This window comes from Trachemys scripta, chromosome 1 (genome assembly GCF_013100865.1).
Source record: "Trachemys scripta elegans isolate TJP31775 chromosome 1, CAS_Tse_1.0, whole genome shotgun sequence".
Lineage (NCBI taxonomy): Eukaryota > Metazoa > Chordata > Testudines > Emydidae > Trachemys > Trachemys scripta.
In genome coordinates this window covers 213,667,628-213,684,041 of record NC_048298.1, presented here as the reverse complement: position 1 = coordinate 213,684,041, position 16,414 = coordinate 213,667,628, and the positions used below count along the sequence as shown (strand labels likewise).

Here is a 16,414-nt window from a genome sequence, read left to right as displayed (position 1 = left end):
GGCAAACAGAGGCTAGGGATACCATCCCTGCCCATCCTGGCTAATAGCCATTGATGGACCTATCCTCCATGAATTTATCTAGTTCCTTTTTGAACTCTGTTATGGTCTTGGCCTTCACAACATCCTCTGGCAAGGAGTTCCACAGGTTGACTGTGCGTTGTGTGAAGAAATACTTAATTTTATTTGTTTTAAACCTGCTGCCTATTAATTTCATTTGATGACCCCTAGTTCTTGTGTTATGAGAAGTAGTAAACACTTCCTTATCTACTTTCTCTACACTAGCATGATTTTATAGGCCACAATCATATCTCTCCTTAGCCATCTCTTTTCGAAGTTGAAAAAGTTCTAGTTTTATTAATCTCTCCTCATACGGAAGCCATTCCATATCCCTAATAATTTTTGTTGCCCTTTTCTGAACCTTTTCCAATTCCAATATATCTTTTTGAGATGGGGCGACCACATCTGCCCACAGTATTCAAGATGTGGGCGTACCATGGATTTATATAAAGGCAATATGATATTTTCTGTCCTATTATCGATCCCTTTCTTAATTATTCACAGCATTCTATTTTGCTTTTTTGACTGCCGCTGCACATTGAGTGGATGTTTTCAGAGAACTATCCACAATGACTCCAAGATCTCTTTTTTGAGTGGTAACAGCTAATTTAAACCCCACCATTTTATATGTGTAGTTGGGATTATTCTTTCCAATGTGCATTACTTTGCATTTATTAGCATTAAATTTCATCTGCCATTTTGCTGCTCAGTCACCCAGTTTTGAGAGATCCTTTTGTAGCTCTTTGCAGTCTGCCTGGGTCTTAACTATCTTTAGTAATTTTGTATCATCTGCAAATTTTGCCACCTCACTATTTACCCCTTTTTCCAGATCATTTATGAATATGTTGAATAGGACTGGTCCCAGAACAGACCCCTGGGGACACCACTATTTACCTCTCTCTATTCTGAAAACTGACCATTTATAAGTAAGCAGAATTACCTGTGGATGTCAGGTGATTCCTGTTACCAGCTGATTGAAGGGGCTGAAGTTTGAAGTTATCAACCTATTCAAATTATTTAGTCAGGACCTAGCACAGAAAACTATACAATTTTTCTCTGCTAAATGTTCACAGAATATTATAGTTTAAATTTTAATTTGTGAAAGAACAGGAATATTATTCAGCTGCAATTTCCCCCTGCCACTTTCCCGCACTCCATCTGATTGCATGGCATTCAGCCCTTGTAGATCCATAGAACTTCATGAAACAGAATTCTTAAATGACTAGGGTACATTAATGCCCTCTGTATTGTACTTGACCATTCAACCAGTTCCTGGTGAGATAATGCTGTCCAGCACAATCTGTTCAGCCAAAAAACCAGTCCCCTACCCACATCTGAGTGTCTACTTTTAACAGCATCTTCTCCAGCCCCAATAAAGTGTACCAATATAATTTTGTTTACTAAGGATGGAGCAAGTTCAACATACTTAGATGCAGGCAAATGACTGGTCTACTGGTTAGATGGAGAGAGAAACACTGGATGAGATGAGGCCCACCCAACCAAAGGAGAATGGGACTCATTTGTTAAAAAAGTTATTTTTAGGGGACTAGACCTCTTGTAAAGTGATCACACTGTAAAGTAATAAGATTCAGTCACAAAAATAAATGGCCGCTGTTTCAAGTGAACATTATGATGTCAACTCCACCAAACTACAATGTTACCAAAAAGCTAAACCAGAACAATGTTTTCATATTGGGGCCTCTACTTTTGAGCTAAGACATTATGATAGCATGCTATGAAATCTGTATATGCCTGAGGTCAGGAAGCTAATTTATGCTCATAAAATAAGACAAAATGTGCAAAAACATTTATAAAAGCAATTTCATGTTCTAGGAAAGTTTACATGCATTGAAGTCAAGTTTCATTTGGAACGTCAGATGGGATACTATTTAATCCAGATGTACATTCCTAGCCTGCTGATCGTCATTTTGTCCTGGGTTTCTTTCTGGATCAACATGGATGCTGCTCCAGCCAGAGTCGCTTTGGGCATCACTACAGTCTTGACAATGACTACACAGAGTTCAGGATCCAGAGCGTCTCTTCCAAAAGTAAGGAGTCTCTGCCAAATATACATTCCTTGTTGATTGGTATGTTGCCAAGAAGTGTGTGTACATTTTTTAGAGATTCTGCAAACCCAGTTTAATATGCTTATGGCATGAGAAAATTGCACCATTTTAATTAAAGCTGTGATGATGTAGTTAAACTGGTGCAAAACTCTGTGTAAACACTTTCATTTTGGTTTGAACAGGCTTTTATTGGTTTAAGTTTAAATCGGTTAGGAATCTGTTTAAGCTAAACAGAAATGAGCCAAAATCAGTGTCCATATAGGGATTTGTACCAGATTAACTAAAGCAGTTTAAAACCTAATTTAAGTTAGACTGGTGCAATATTGTTGTGTAGACAAGGCCTAAGTCTTGTGCTGAAATTGCAAAGATTTGCTTATCAGTGGACATTAATGGTGCAATATAATGGTGTGATGTCCACTACATACACATCCTTGCACTTTCACTAAAAAAAGCAGAGTTCCACAAATCTGAGGAACTGTAATGATCAGTGTAGACAGCACCTTCACCAATAGACGGTGCTCTATCTTAATGTTAAGTTGTTGTTATGTATGTTATTATGTTGATGTATTTGATTGGGTGAAGTTAGTAGGAAGTTTTAGTCTTGCCTGTTTGTGGTAGAGTTGTATGCAGTGTAGTAGCTGTGTTGGTCCCAGGATATTAGAAAGACAAGATGGGTGAGGTAATATCTTTTATTGGACCAACTCCTACTGATGAGAGAAACAAGCTTTTTTTTCTTACACAGAGCTCTTCCTCGGGTCTGGTGAAGGTACTCAGAGTGTCACAGGTAAATACAAGGCGGAACAGATTGTTTAGCATAAGTAATTAACACATATTTCAAGGGACCATTCCCTATATTTAGCTGTGACACTCTGAGCATATTTCCCAGACCTGAAGAACTGTTTAAACTCAAAAGTGTTTATCTCTCACCAACAGAAGTTGATCCAATAAAAATTATGACCTCACCCACCTTGTGTTATTTGCAGTGTTCCAGTAAATCCTTTGATTCAGTAAGCATGTGTTACAACTGGAGGCAGCTGCTTAAAGATGGAAAAGCACTTTTGCTTGAGGGAGAAAAAAATTATTGTCATGCAAGTGAGACTGGAATGACTTTAAACAACTCAGGAGCTGATGGTCCTCCAAAGCCTCCACAAGTCCTCCACAATTACTCCCATGTGCCCAGAGGTACAGACAAGTCTTATCACAATTCCCCAGGAAAAAAATCACAGAATGAGCCAGCTTACTGCAGCACAAATAATCATGGGAAATGCCCCCAGAAGTCCTAGTGCCATTCACTGGAAGAATGACAGGTGAGGACCCAGTAATTTGAGTAGGTTTTTGACTGTGTCTGCTCACTCCTGATGTTAGCTAACCCAAGTGCCAATCATCTGGGCTAACTCAGGAATGAAGACATACTCATTGTGTGTTTGTACAGAATAAGATCCATTCCTGAAAGTATGTTGTATTCTGCTCTGCTGTACCCTCAGTATCATATCTTGTTTTATTCAAAAACTCTGTGATGTGCTTAAGTGGAGCATATGTGGGGAAATTTTGAAAATTGCACAGATTTTGTTGCTGTTGCTGTTCAGTCGGTAATGCGACCGGGCACTTAAAAATCTGGTGACTACAACAGTTGGTTCAACTTCACTTGTTCACTTAAAATATGTATAATTTTTCAAGAATACTGTGAAGAAGAAAATCTTTCATGTATGAATTTAGGCTTCCAAGTGGATGATTTCCAAACATATGCACAGTTTATTTTATTTGCAGTACAAAGTAAAGAGTTTGAAAGAATGTTACCAAAGAATTAACTTGATTCTGAATCAGTGTGTGCCAGTGGGCTTCTGGATATCGCGTTAGGGACAGGATTAGACAAAATGTTTCCTCAGAATGAGATCTCATCATGCAACCCCTGTTCTTGTTGGAATATTTCCTCTTTTGTTTGTATCCTCCTTTGTGGGGATGGAGAAATACTGGGCTTGATTCTGTGCTCTTGCTGGTTTTACACATCTGTTGGATAGGGGAGAGGAGGAGATACAAAAGAGCTGGTTGTGGGTCCGTGATTCTTCTGGCAGTTCTAGTACAGTCTCAGCATAGATTAGACTGCTAGTGGCTCCCAAATGGCCAACTGCCAGCCAAGGATTGTCAAAAGGCAGCAATGCTCTGGCCATGCTCCATCCTACCCCAACACTTCCCCAAGAAGGAGGAGTGCTAGACAGAGACGGGCTCCACCTAACAAAGAGAGGGAAGAGCATCTTCGCCAGCAGGCTGGCTAACCTAGTGAGGAGGGCTTTAAACTAGGTTCACCGGGGGAAGGAGACCAAAGCCCTGAGGTAAGTGGGGAAATGGGATCCTGGGAGGAAGCACAAGCAGGAGAGCGCAAGAGGGGAGGACTCCTGTCTCATACTGAGAAAGAGGGACGATCGATGAGTTGGCATCTTAAGTGCCTATACTCAAATGCAAGAAGCCTGGGAAACAAGCAGGGAGAACTGGAAGTCCTGGCACAGTCAGGGAACTATGATGCGATTGGAATAACAGAGACTTGGTGGGATAACTCACATGACTGGAGTACTTGCATGGATGGATATAAACTGTTCAGGAAGGACAGGCAGGGCAGAAAAAGTGGGGGAGTTGCGTTGTATGTAAGAGAGGAGTATGACTGCTCAGAGCTCCGGTATGAAACTGCAGAAAAACCTGAGAGTCTCTGGATAAAGTTGAGAAGTGTGAGCAACAAGGGTGATGTCGTGGTTGGAGTCTGCTATAGACCACCAGACTAGGGGGATGAGGTGGACGAGGCTTTCTTCTAGCAACTAGCAGAAGTTGCTAGATCGCAGGCCCTGGTTCTCATGGGAGACTTTAATCACCCTGATATCTGCTGGGAGAGCAATACAGCGATGCACAGACAATCCAGGAAGTTTTTGGAAAGTGTAGGGGACAATTTCCTGGTGCAAGTGCTGGAGGAACCAACTAGGGGCAGAGCTTTTCTTGACCTGCTGCTCACAAACAGGGAAGAATTAGTAGGGGAAGCAAAAGCGGATGGGAACCTGGGAGGCAGTGACCATTAGATGTCGAGTTCAGGATCCTGACACAAGGAAGAAAGGAGAGCAGCAGAATACAGACCCTGGACTTCAGAAAAACAGACTTTGACTCCCTCAGGGAACTGATGGGCAGGATCCTCTGGGAGAATAACATGAAGGGCAAAGGGGTCCAGGAGAGCTGGCTGTATTTTAAAGAATCCTTATTGCGGTTGCAGGAACAAACCATCCCGATGTGTAGAAAGAATAGTAAATATGGCAGGCGACCAGCTTGGCTAAACAGTGAAATCCTTGCTGATCTTAAACGCAAAAAAGAAGCTTACAAGAAGTGGAAGATTGTACAAATGACCAGGGAGGAGTATAAAAATATTGCTCAGGCATGCAGGAGTGAAATCAGGAAGGCCAAATCACACTTGGAGTTGCAGTTAGCAAGAGATGTTAAGAGTAACAAGAAGGGTTTCTTCAGGTATGTTAGCAACAAGAAGAAAGTCAAGGAAAGTGTGGGCCCCTTACTGAATGGGGGAGGCAACCTAGGGACCGAGGATGTGGAAAAAGCTAATGTACTCAATGCTTTTTTTGCCTCTGTCTTCACAAACAAGGTCAGCTCCCAGACTGCTGCACTGGGCAGCACAATATGGGGAGATGGTGACCAGCCCTCTGTGGAGAAAGAAGTGGTTCGGGACTATTTAGAAAAACTGGACATGCACAAGTCCATGGGGCCAGATGCGCTGCATCCGAGGGTGCTAAAGGAGTTGGCAGATGAGATTGCAGAGCCATTAGCCATTATTTTTAAAAACTCATGGCGATGGGGGAGGTCCCAGATGACTGGAAAAAGGCTAATGTAGTGCCCATCTTTAAAAAAAGGAAGAAGGAGGATCCGGGGAACTACAAGCCAGTCAGCCTCACCTCAGTCCCTGGAAAAATCATGGAGCAGGTCCTCAAGGAATCAATTATGAAACACTTAGGGGAGAGGAAAGTGATCAGGAACAGTCAGCATGGATTCACCAAGGGGAAGTCGTGCCTGACTAACCTAATTGCCTTCATCATGGCAGATGAGATAACTGGTGGATGAGGGGAAAGCAATGGATGTGTTATTCCTTGACTTTAGCAAAGCTTTTGATACGGTCTCCCACAGTATTCTTGCCGCCAAGTTAAGGAAGTATGGGCTGGATGAATGGACTGTAAGGTGGATAGAAAGCTGGCTAGATCGTCGGACTCAACGGGTAGTGATCAATGGCTCCATGTCTAGTTGGCAGCCGGTTTCAAGCGGAGTGCCCCAAGGGTCGGTCCTGGGGCCGGTTTTGTTTAATATCTTTATTAATGATCTGGAGGATGGTGTGGACTGCACTCTTAGCAAGTTTGCAGATGACACTAAACTAGGAGGCGTGGTAGATACACTAGAGGGTAGGGATTGGATACAGAGGGACCTAGACAAATTAGAGGATTGGTCCAAAAAAACCCTGATGAGGTTCAACAAGGACAAGTGCAGAGTCCTGCACTTAGGACGGAAGAATCCCATGCACTGCTACAGACTAGGGACCGAATGGCTAGGTAGCAGTTCTGCAGAAAAGGACCTAGGGGTCACAGTGGACGAGAAGCTGGATATGAGTCAACAGTGTGCTCTTGTTGCCAAGAAGGCTAACAGCATTTTGGGCTGTATAAGTAGGGGCATTGCCAGCAGATCGAGGAACGTGATCGTTCCCCTTTATTCGACATTGGTGAGGCCTCATCTGGAATACTGTGTCCAGTTTTGGGCCCCACTCTACAAGAAGGATGTGGAAAAATTGGAAAGAGTCCAGCGGAGGGCAACAAAAATGATTAGGGGTCTGGAGCACATGACTTATGAGGAGAGGCCGAGGGAACTGGGATTGTTTAGTCTCCAGAAGAGAAGAATGAGGGGGGATTTGATAGCAGCCTTCAACTACCTGAAGGGGGGTTCCAAAGAGGATGGAGCTCGGCTGTTCTCAGTGGTGGCAGATGACAGAACAAGGAACAACGGTCTCAAGTTGCAGTGGGGGACGTCCAGGTTGGATATTAGGAAACACTATTTCACTAGGAGGATGGTGAAGCACTGGAATGCGTTACCTCGGGAGGTGGTGGCGTCTCCTTCCTTGGAGGTTTTTAAGGCCCGGCTTGACAAAGCCCTGGCTGGGATGATTTAGTTGGGAATTGGTCCTGCTTTGAGCAGGGGGTTGGACTAGATGACCTCTTGAGGTCCCTTGCAACCCTGATATTCTATGATTCTATGAATATCCTTACACCACGGGATTGGTCACAGGTAGATGGATCTTGCTAGAAAATCTGGTCCATATATTTCATTGGAATTACGATACCAATGTAAGTGATATCAGAACCAGGACCACTGTTTGCAGTTAAACAGAGTTAAACCCTTATAACTATGATTGGCCTATGTGTGGAGTTTGAAGTTGCCATTGGAAGAGTGCTCTTATATGAACTGAGAGAAGGCCAGCATGTCTGTCTGCTGCTCATGAAAAGTGTCTTTGAATTTAAGTTAATGAATATAATAGGTATCCTGTATCTTGCAGTTCTTGAGGTTTGTCCAAAAGTAGTTTGCCTTTGTCTTCATTGGGCCAAAATGCCACCCTCAGGATCTAATCCTGCATTCCCAAATTCACAAGTAGTCCTAACTCATGTTAGTACTCCTGTTGATGTCAGTGGCACATTGAAGGCAATGGGACTATTTTTGTGAATAAGAATTATTCATATGAGGTGAAATTCTGCACTCAGTTACTCTGGTGTGATACCAGAACAAGGGTAAAGTCAATGAAGTGACCCTGGATTTACATGCCTGTAAATGAGAATAGAATTTGGCCAGTGAGTAGACACTTAAATTAGCATAAATTGTGATACTTTACTAGCTGGAGTTGTGCTAATATTTTGGCTTGTCTGTGGTTACATGTACTAGTAACATTAGAGCATGTTTAAAACAAGACATGCACATTAATTGAAATAAGTTAACATAGTACATGAAGCGGACAAATCAGGATTAATAGATTATAAAGACAGAAGATGTTGCAGATTAATGTGGATATAAACAGTTTGAAATACCTTTATGTTTCTGGAGTTTGAACATATTGAGATGTTGTGTCTTGTTTCCATGGGGATCTTGACATTAATCCCAACAGGTGTGCCACTCTCCGATGTGTAATTAAAGGGATTGCTTCCTACCCTAAGAAATACAAATTCAAAAAAGTGCCACAAAGCTGATTGTACAATTGTACAGTACATATGTAGCTAGGTACTTATATGGTCTCCATCTCTGTAGCACCTGACTGCCTACAAACCATTCACAGTTAGTTAAAAAAAACAGCCAATTTTTGTTTGTTTGTTTGCTAAAGGGAGACAATTATTTTAAAGGTTCTTGTGTAATTAAGATAATACATTATGTTTCTTAATAAAAATTAGGCATCAGTCTACCAATGATGACCTAGGTGCCTTTAAAGAAAATAAAATTATGAATCAAATCAGTATCAAATCTGAAACCCCAAATGACTCTCTAAAAATGATTTTCCAAATCCTGTCTTCATATCTGCCAAGATATAAAAAGCTAATCTGCCAACATTATATCATTTTAAAAATTGCTTCAAGCATGAATATCTAGCAGAATAATAGAAGCCAGGAGAATTATTATTGTAAGAACATTGTGAAAAAATAGACACTACTTTGCATGAAAGCTGTTGAAATCAGCCCAGCTTTGAATACATCTTGCTGTTCAATAATTGTTTCCTTCATTGTTTCCCCCACATCCTTTTTATTAATGTGTACTTATCTTATTTACACCTTACTTTTAATTATGTGCATTTAAAGAGCTTAGCTTTGCCTTTAATTTATGGACTGCATCATACAGAAAATTTCTTCCTCTTCTTTATTTTATTAGAACATTGCCAAACATGCACACAAAAAACAAACAAAACTCACAAAACTTTTGAAGCAATAATTCCTTTCCTTAATGACATCCAAGAGAGAATAGACTGAGGAGATTCAGAGCTAGCTTGCTTTTGTATCAGTCTCTGAACAGTTATTCTAAATGACGAGAAAGTGCTGTTTAGAAGCAATCACCCATCACATCTTACTGTACCAGTATATGAGATTATATAACAGAGCTGCTTGGAATCACTCTTCCCTACATTAATAACAAACACTCATTTTGACCCACAGTCCTGCATAACGGTAGATCACAGGCAAGCCAGGCATTATGCACTCAAGCTACGGAAAAATACAACATGAACTTCTGACTATAAAAAGAAAACAGAGAATACTGTAACCTGAAATGGATGTAATTCCAGTCTGTGATTCTGGATGCTGTGCAATAGGTAAACATTGTCAAAAAGCTTTTTCCAAATAATAGTTAGTTTACCTCTGTGGTAAACTATCATGTTAATTCTGTGGATGCTCTGAGCTGTACAGCATATTGAAGCAGTTATATATACATGGCCATGTCAGTTACGTTGATCAGAACTTGGCCCAAAATAATATACAAAATGTTGAACATTTTTGAATACTTCTACTTGGTTATAAACAAAATAGCAGACAACTCGGACTCATTTTTACAGAAGCTGCAGCAAATCACAAGGTATTACAGCTCCTAACTTGGCTACTCTTCTGGGGAGTGAAAGCTGCAGAGCCTGCTTCTGAGTGCATGAGCTTTCTTCCTTGCAGTTCCAGCATGAAGTGTATCTTGGCTGTAAGTAGCCACTTAAACCTGCTCCCTTCCCAGAGTTGGACTACTAGGGCTTGTCTACACTACCTGCTGGATCAGTGGGCAGCGATCGATCCAGCGGGGGTCGATTTATTGTGTCTAGTATAGACACAATAAATTGACCGCGGAGCGCTCTCCCATCGACTCTGGTACTCCACCAGAACAAGAAGCGCAAGTGGAGTCGACGGGAGAGCGTCAGCTGTCGACTTACCACAGTGAAGACACTGTGGTAAATAGATCTAAGTACGTCGACTCAGCTATTCTATTCACATAGCTGAAGTTGCGTTGTGACGTTGTGCAGTCTATATGGTTTTATAAAAACTTGATAATAAGTCAATATAATGTAACTGGGATAGTTTTAGAGAAAATATGGTAATAAGTGAATGTAACGTAACTGGGATATGCTTCATGCAAAAGGTCTCTTGTAAGGTATCATTACAAAGCTTATAATCTACTGAGTATGATCATCTGATTTGTATAAATGTACCACTCTTGTATCTAAAACTAGAAATATAAAATGTAACTCTGAGGGCCTATTGTAATTATGTAAAGTGTGGGCCATTAATGATGGTTTGGAATCTTGATGACTTCCATTGTCTGCAGATGGCTGTTTACCTGTGAGTCTCCCTGTATATGTGTGTGCTGGCAAGTGAGTAATGAAGTCTTGCAGTGACATGTGATCATGTCACCTGAACTGGAATCCATCTTTAACCTGGTGCTTTTCCAGTGAGGGGGGGAGGAAACCCAGAGGGACAAAGGGTTCCCGCCTTATGCAAAAGGTATATAAAGGGGTGGAACAGAAGAGAGTAGGGAGGAGCCATTATGAAGAATCCCCTAGCTACCACCTGAGCTGCAACAAGAGCTGTATCAGGGGAAAGAATTGTGCCCAGTCCTGGAAGGTGTCCAGTCTGAGAAAAACTTACTGAAACATCTCTGAGGGTGAGATTATCTGGATTTAGTTTGATTAGACATAGATTTGCGCATTTTATTTTATTTTGCTTGGTGACTTGCTTTGTTCTGTCTGTTACTACTTGGAACCACTTAAATCTTATTTTCTGTATTTAATAAAATCACTTTATTTAGTAATTTACTCAGAGTATGTATTAATACCTGGGGGAGCAAACAACTGTGCATATCTCTCTATCAGTGTTATAGAGGGCGAACAATTTATGAGTTTGCCCTGCATAAGCTTTATACAGGGTAAAATGGATTTATCTCGGTTTAGACCCCATTGGGAGTTGGACATCTGAGTGCTAAAGACAAGCACACTACTGTGGGCTGTTTTCAGGTAAACTTGCAGCTTTGGGACAGGTGATTCAGACCCTGGATCTGTGTCTGGAGCCAGATGGGAGTGCTGGAGTCCTGAGCTGGCAGGGAAAACAGAAGCAGGGGTAGTCTTTGCACATCTGGTGGCAGCTCACAAGGGGGGTTCTGTGATCCAACCCGTCACGTGCGTATCTTAGATCGACCCCGCATGGCAGAGTACACAAGCCCATAGACTCTGCTGCACCTAATTTCCATACAGGGAATGGTTTTGGGGAAGTACTGATCATGCTCACAGCATGCCCTGATATTTTAGTTAGGATTGGGTTCTTGTGATGGGATGTATAAACCCACACTGAGCAACAAGGGGTTTAGGAACTACTCTGTGCTCAGCCAGCTCCCCCCCGCCACACCTGTAGCAAATGCACCAACTGGAAGAGGAGTTAAAAGGCAGGACAGCAGCTCATTTCGGGGCAGACCAGAGAGGAGAGCAGACCTGCTACCGGCAGCTCCAGGGGAGACGAGCTGAGGGAAGGCAGAATCTCTCCCAAAACAACTGCCCAAAGGCCCCTCCCTGAGGGAAGGGAGGGCCTGCTGCAGAGACAGCCAGAGAGGGAAACATTCCCTTCTCCTGTGAACTCTGGACTAGATTGAGCCCCTCTATTTTTGTCCCCAGCAGAGGAAAGACTTTGGACTGGGCTGGCCCACGAGGCTGGGCCGTACCACAGGAGGAGGCAGTTGCCAAGCCACTGCCAGGAGGTGCCTTGTGGTGAGCAGACAAACCTTGTGCTACCTTACCTGAGACAGCAACCTTGGGACAATAGCATGGAGGTGGTAGGAAGTGGCCCAGGGAGGGCAGCCTTGTCTCCCCAGCTGCCATAGCACTGATAGCCCTCAAAGCATAGGTGCTGACTCCGTGGGTGGTCTGTGACTGGAGCACCCATGGGAAAAAAATAGTGGGTGCTCAACACCCACCAGCCACAGCTGTTTGGCGGCTGGGGGAGGTGTTTGGGGGAGGGCGGAGAGCTGTGGGCAGGTGGGGCCTCAGGGAAGGGGTTGGAGCAGGGTGGGAAGAGGCAGAGGAAGGGGGAGGGGACGGACTGGAGGCAGAGCCTTGGGGTGGAGCCCCCCTGGGGAATAAGAAAACTCAGCACCTATGCCTCAAAGGGTCCTGGGTCAGAGCCTGGTGTAGTGGGAGGGCCCAGGTTCCCCTACTCCCCCATCGCACATCACTGGCCCTAACTACTATGCAGAGCTCCCCTACCAGCCAGCGCCGAGCAAGGGCTGTCACAGTCCTTTCCTTGTTGCCAGAGAAGAATCCTAAAGGGTCATGTGACACGAAGCACAACTCCCCCCACCAACAGCTCTGATGGGGTGTGAAGACATGCCCCAGTAATCTGAAGAGTTCCCTCCCCCATCAATAGATATTGGCGCAGGGGAGAAGATGAATGAGCCTCTGCGCTCCCTTCTCAAACAAGGAACCCACAAAAATCCTGATTGGGTAACACCCCGCCCGCCCCCTCCTCAATTACCATAGGCAGGAGGCCCACTCCTACCCTTACCCACATAACAGTCAGAGGCTGAAGAAGTCTCTGATAATTTATGAAGCCCCTTCCAAGGGATTAAGGCAATCCACCACCAGCAGAGGCCTTCCCAGGTGTTCACTTCACCAATCAGAGTCGATGGGTCCTCCTCTGCCCATCACCAGGGATATGAACACACTGGGGGGGGGAAAGACTGTCCCTCCCTCCTCATCTAGAGCCCTAACTAAATGTACACCCTGCATGGCCCCAGCAGGATTTATGCGTTGGGAGAAAACTGTCTGAATGTAGAACAGTGTAGAGGAGATGGCAGAGCTGAATCATGAGAGCATAGGTCCCTACTCCAAAGAGCATTGTATGGACTAAGGGCCTGATTCAAAGCTCACTGAAGGAAGGGGGCTCTTTCTATTCACTTCAGTGCTCTTTGGGTCACTAATTGGGGCACTTTGGAGCATTAATTCTGAGAGCCACGGAGACATGAAAAACTTAAGTCAGTTCTGAACATCTGCAAAACTGAAGTCAATGAAGTTATAGGTGTTTCCAGTACCTCTGTGGATGTGGCCCTATGTGAGAGTGACGCCAACATGAAAAAAAAAACCATGGATGAGAAAGAGGTGAGGAATGAGAACAGCAAATAAAGTGGAGGGACACTACTCTTGGGGAACATATTCTTCAGTGTCCAACTGTTTTCTGTGGGAAGTATATAGCTTACTTTTTGTGTAACTAATTTCTGTTGTTTAAAATCTCTTTAGTAAAAAGGACGGGTTTTTCCTTGATGTAGTTATAGCATAAAAACATTAATAAAAATAATTGAGAATGGAAGTTATTTTTGAGGTCATAGTACTTTTAATTTAACCACAGTATTCTTATTATATGAAGATAAAAACTAATAAATGATACAGATTGTGCAACTATCATCAGATTTGTTAACTGGGCACTTGGCTTATCCAGATTTCAGAATATTTGAAAGGCTCTTTAAATGGTTATGTCAACCTTATATTTATTGGTGAGCTAAGGGAACATCATATAATGGACAGCCTGATGAGCCTTAAAGCCTACAGTTGCCACCTGTCTTTCTTATTCTAAAATGATGCTGATTTGGTGAAACAACCCGACAGCAGCCTAGCTTACCAGACTTTAAAGAGTCTGGAAATAATTTTGGGGTCACAAAACATCATCAAATTGTACTCATGCATTCATTGTATCCTGATATTGACACATTTTCTTGGCTTCAATAAATAAGTAAATAACAATGACCAGGGGCACTGGAACAATTTGTTTAGTGGGATGCTTAGAGCCATTGAACCAAACTGTAAACCCTGTATATTATGGAAACCAGTTCAAGCCAGGGGGTGCAACAGCACCCCCAGAACCCGTAGTTCCAGCACCTATACAAATGATACAGCAGGACAAAACCCACCTAAAATCATAGCCCATGGCCAGATAACCACCAGCTTCTGCTTTTTTGTGTGCACAAATACATGAATAGGTTTTAGTACTTATTTTATTTTGTTCTTTTGTAGTGCTGTTGTATCTTTTTCCCTTGCTTTCTCTATTATGATTTTTATGAGTCAAATCATGTATTCCCTCCTTTATTCATATCAGTAGCCTTGTTCGTTCTGTGGGACTTGTGCCCTAGCAGGGATCTCTCTTTGTATCTTGCTCTGCCAAGCATAAAACAAAATCTTATTGCATTTGTATTTGGACAATGTTCTGCAATGTCCATTGTCATTCCCCATGTTGGTATTTGATTTTGGTTATGGAGATTTGTTCAGTAAAAATCTACAGGACCGTGAAGTCACCTTGTTCACTGAAGAGCTTCAAAATAAAAAGAGGCTCAAAACAACTGGATAGACATTTTGCACAATGCAATGAATTGAAACAACTACTTCAGTATAAACAGATTGTCACTGAATCCAAGGCTCTGTGCACAACGAATGCAGTCATGCAAATGGCCATGCAATTCACCTCTGTAAGCTTGCTCATAAATCCCTACTTGTAACTCATAGCCACAAGAATATTGCCTTCTTCTGCCCTTCATGTTTTCCACTTGCCATCTCACCTTTCTGACTTCTTGCTCCTTTTGTGGGTGTGTTTTTTTTGTTCTACGGTTTCCCAGTGAAGGGGGAGTTCAGTGGATTTCATGTTCTTCTGAGCTGCTGCCCTTAAAAGAACAAATTGGGAAGCAGTGTGAGAGAGAGCCTTCCAAAATGAGGAGATGAGTAATTTCCAGCCTGCTCAGACTTTCTTGCAGAGGCATGGGTCTATGTGAGTGTAAAGCATAAATGTCTGGCTCAGATTAAGGGAGATATGCCCCAGCTCCTTAGTTTCTCCCTTCCCATAGGCTTTAGTAGCTCTGCAAGGGAGCTTGGGATTACTGGAGGAGTGACCAGAAGTGGCCAACAGAAGAAGCCATGATACTTGTGGGGACAATAAAAGCAAGATAGAGGATTTGGGTGTCGCATAGAGCTCCTCAACTCAGTTGCAGCAAAGTCTCACTCCCACAAATTGCATTTCAGTTCTCACACAGTTCTGACACGTCTGCACTGCCTTCAGAGCTGGGCCTTTGGCCAGCAGCCATCACTCTCCAGCCACCCAGCTCTGAAGGCAGTGCAGAAGTCAGGATAGGAAAACCGCGCCCCCCCTAGAATAACCTTGTGACACCCCCCTTTACAGACCCTTTTTGAGGACCCCCAGTTTGAGAAATGCTGGTCTGTATAGTATAGGGTAAAAGCACACAAAAGACCAGATTTCATGGGAAGACCAGATTTCATGGTCCGTGATGCATTTTTCATGGCTGTGAATTTGGTAGGGCCCTAGTTATATCCATGTTCCAGATGTGGCTGATCCTGCAGTCCTTGCCCATGTGAAATTTTCATTTGAAGACAGATTGCCTGAATAGACTGCTGCATTGGACCCCTATAAATGGATTTCACTGGATGGAGAAGAAAATCCAAGTGCTCAATGAGTACATCGGCCAAACTTTTCATTGTTAATGCATTTCATTTACATTGTACTGTAAAACTGACTAGGCTTTATAGTAAATATTCTGGTATTTACTGTTCTATAAAAACAGTAGTTGCTGTTGCGCATGACTGCTAAAAATACACAAAAAGATGTGTCTGAATACCTCTGGGATGGAGGTTGAGTACTTCTGGTACATTCTCTGAAGGTTTGATAGTCCTGACATTTAGCAAGGCCCATTTCAAGCCTCAGACAAGACACAAGTTGTTGTGTTTCATAACACTGGTGAGATACTAGTGTTCTTTGCTTTATTCTGCATACCCTCCAGTACCTTCTTACAGCTTTTAGCAACTCTCAGAGGGGTGTGCAGTACCACTATTGCACACACACCAGTGCTAGGGTTACCATATTTCAGCAAGCAAAAAAGAGGACGGGAGGAGCCCCGCCCCCGTCCTGCCCTGGCCCTGCCCCATCCTGCCCTAGCCCCGCCTCTGCCCTAGCCCCGCCTCTGCCCCACCCACTTCCCCCCCTCAAAACCCCCAACCCTCCCCCGGCTCCTTGTCCCCTGACTGCCCCCTCCTGGGACCCCTGCCCCTAACTGCCCCCCAGGACTCCACCCCCTACCTAAGCCTCCCTGCCTCTTGTCCCCTGACTGCCCCCTCCTAAGACCCCCCCCTAAATGCCCCCCAGGACCGTACCCCCTACCTGTACCCTGACTGTCCCAACCCTTATCCACACCCCCACCCCCAGACAGACCCCTGGGACTCCCAC

At 43.4% G+C, this 16,414-nt stretch overlaps 1 protein-coding gene across 7 annotated transcripts in view; it reads left to right on the top strand.

Moving 5' to 3' along the window:
• Positions 1-16,414, top strand: part of GLRA2 (glycine receptor alpha 2) — a 163,450-nt gene that overhangs the window by 67,987 nt on the left and 79,049 nt on the right. For all 7 annotated transcript variants that reach the window (XM_034756659.1, XM_034756668.1, XM_034756642.1 and 4 more), the window contains one exon: positions 1,891-2,105. In XM_034756659.1, the coding sequence (XP_034612550.1) occupies positions 1,891-2,105 (215 nt within the window). The remainder of the gene's footprint in view (positions 1-1,890; positions 2,106-16,414) is intronic.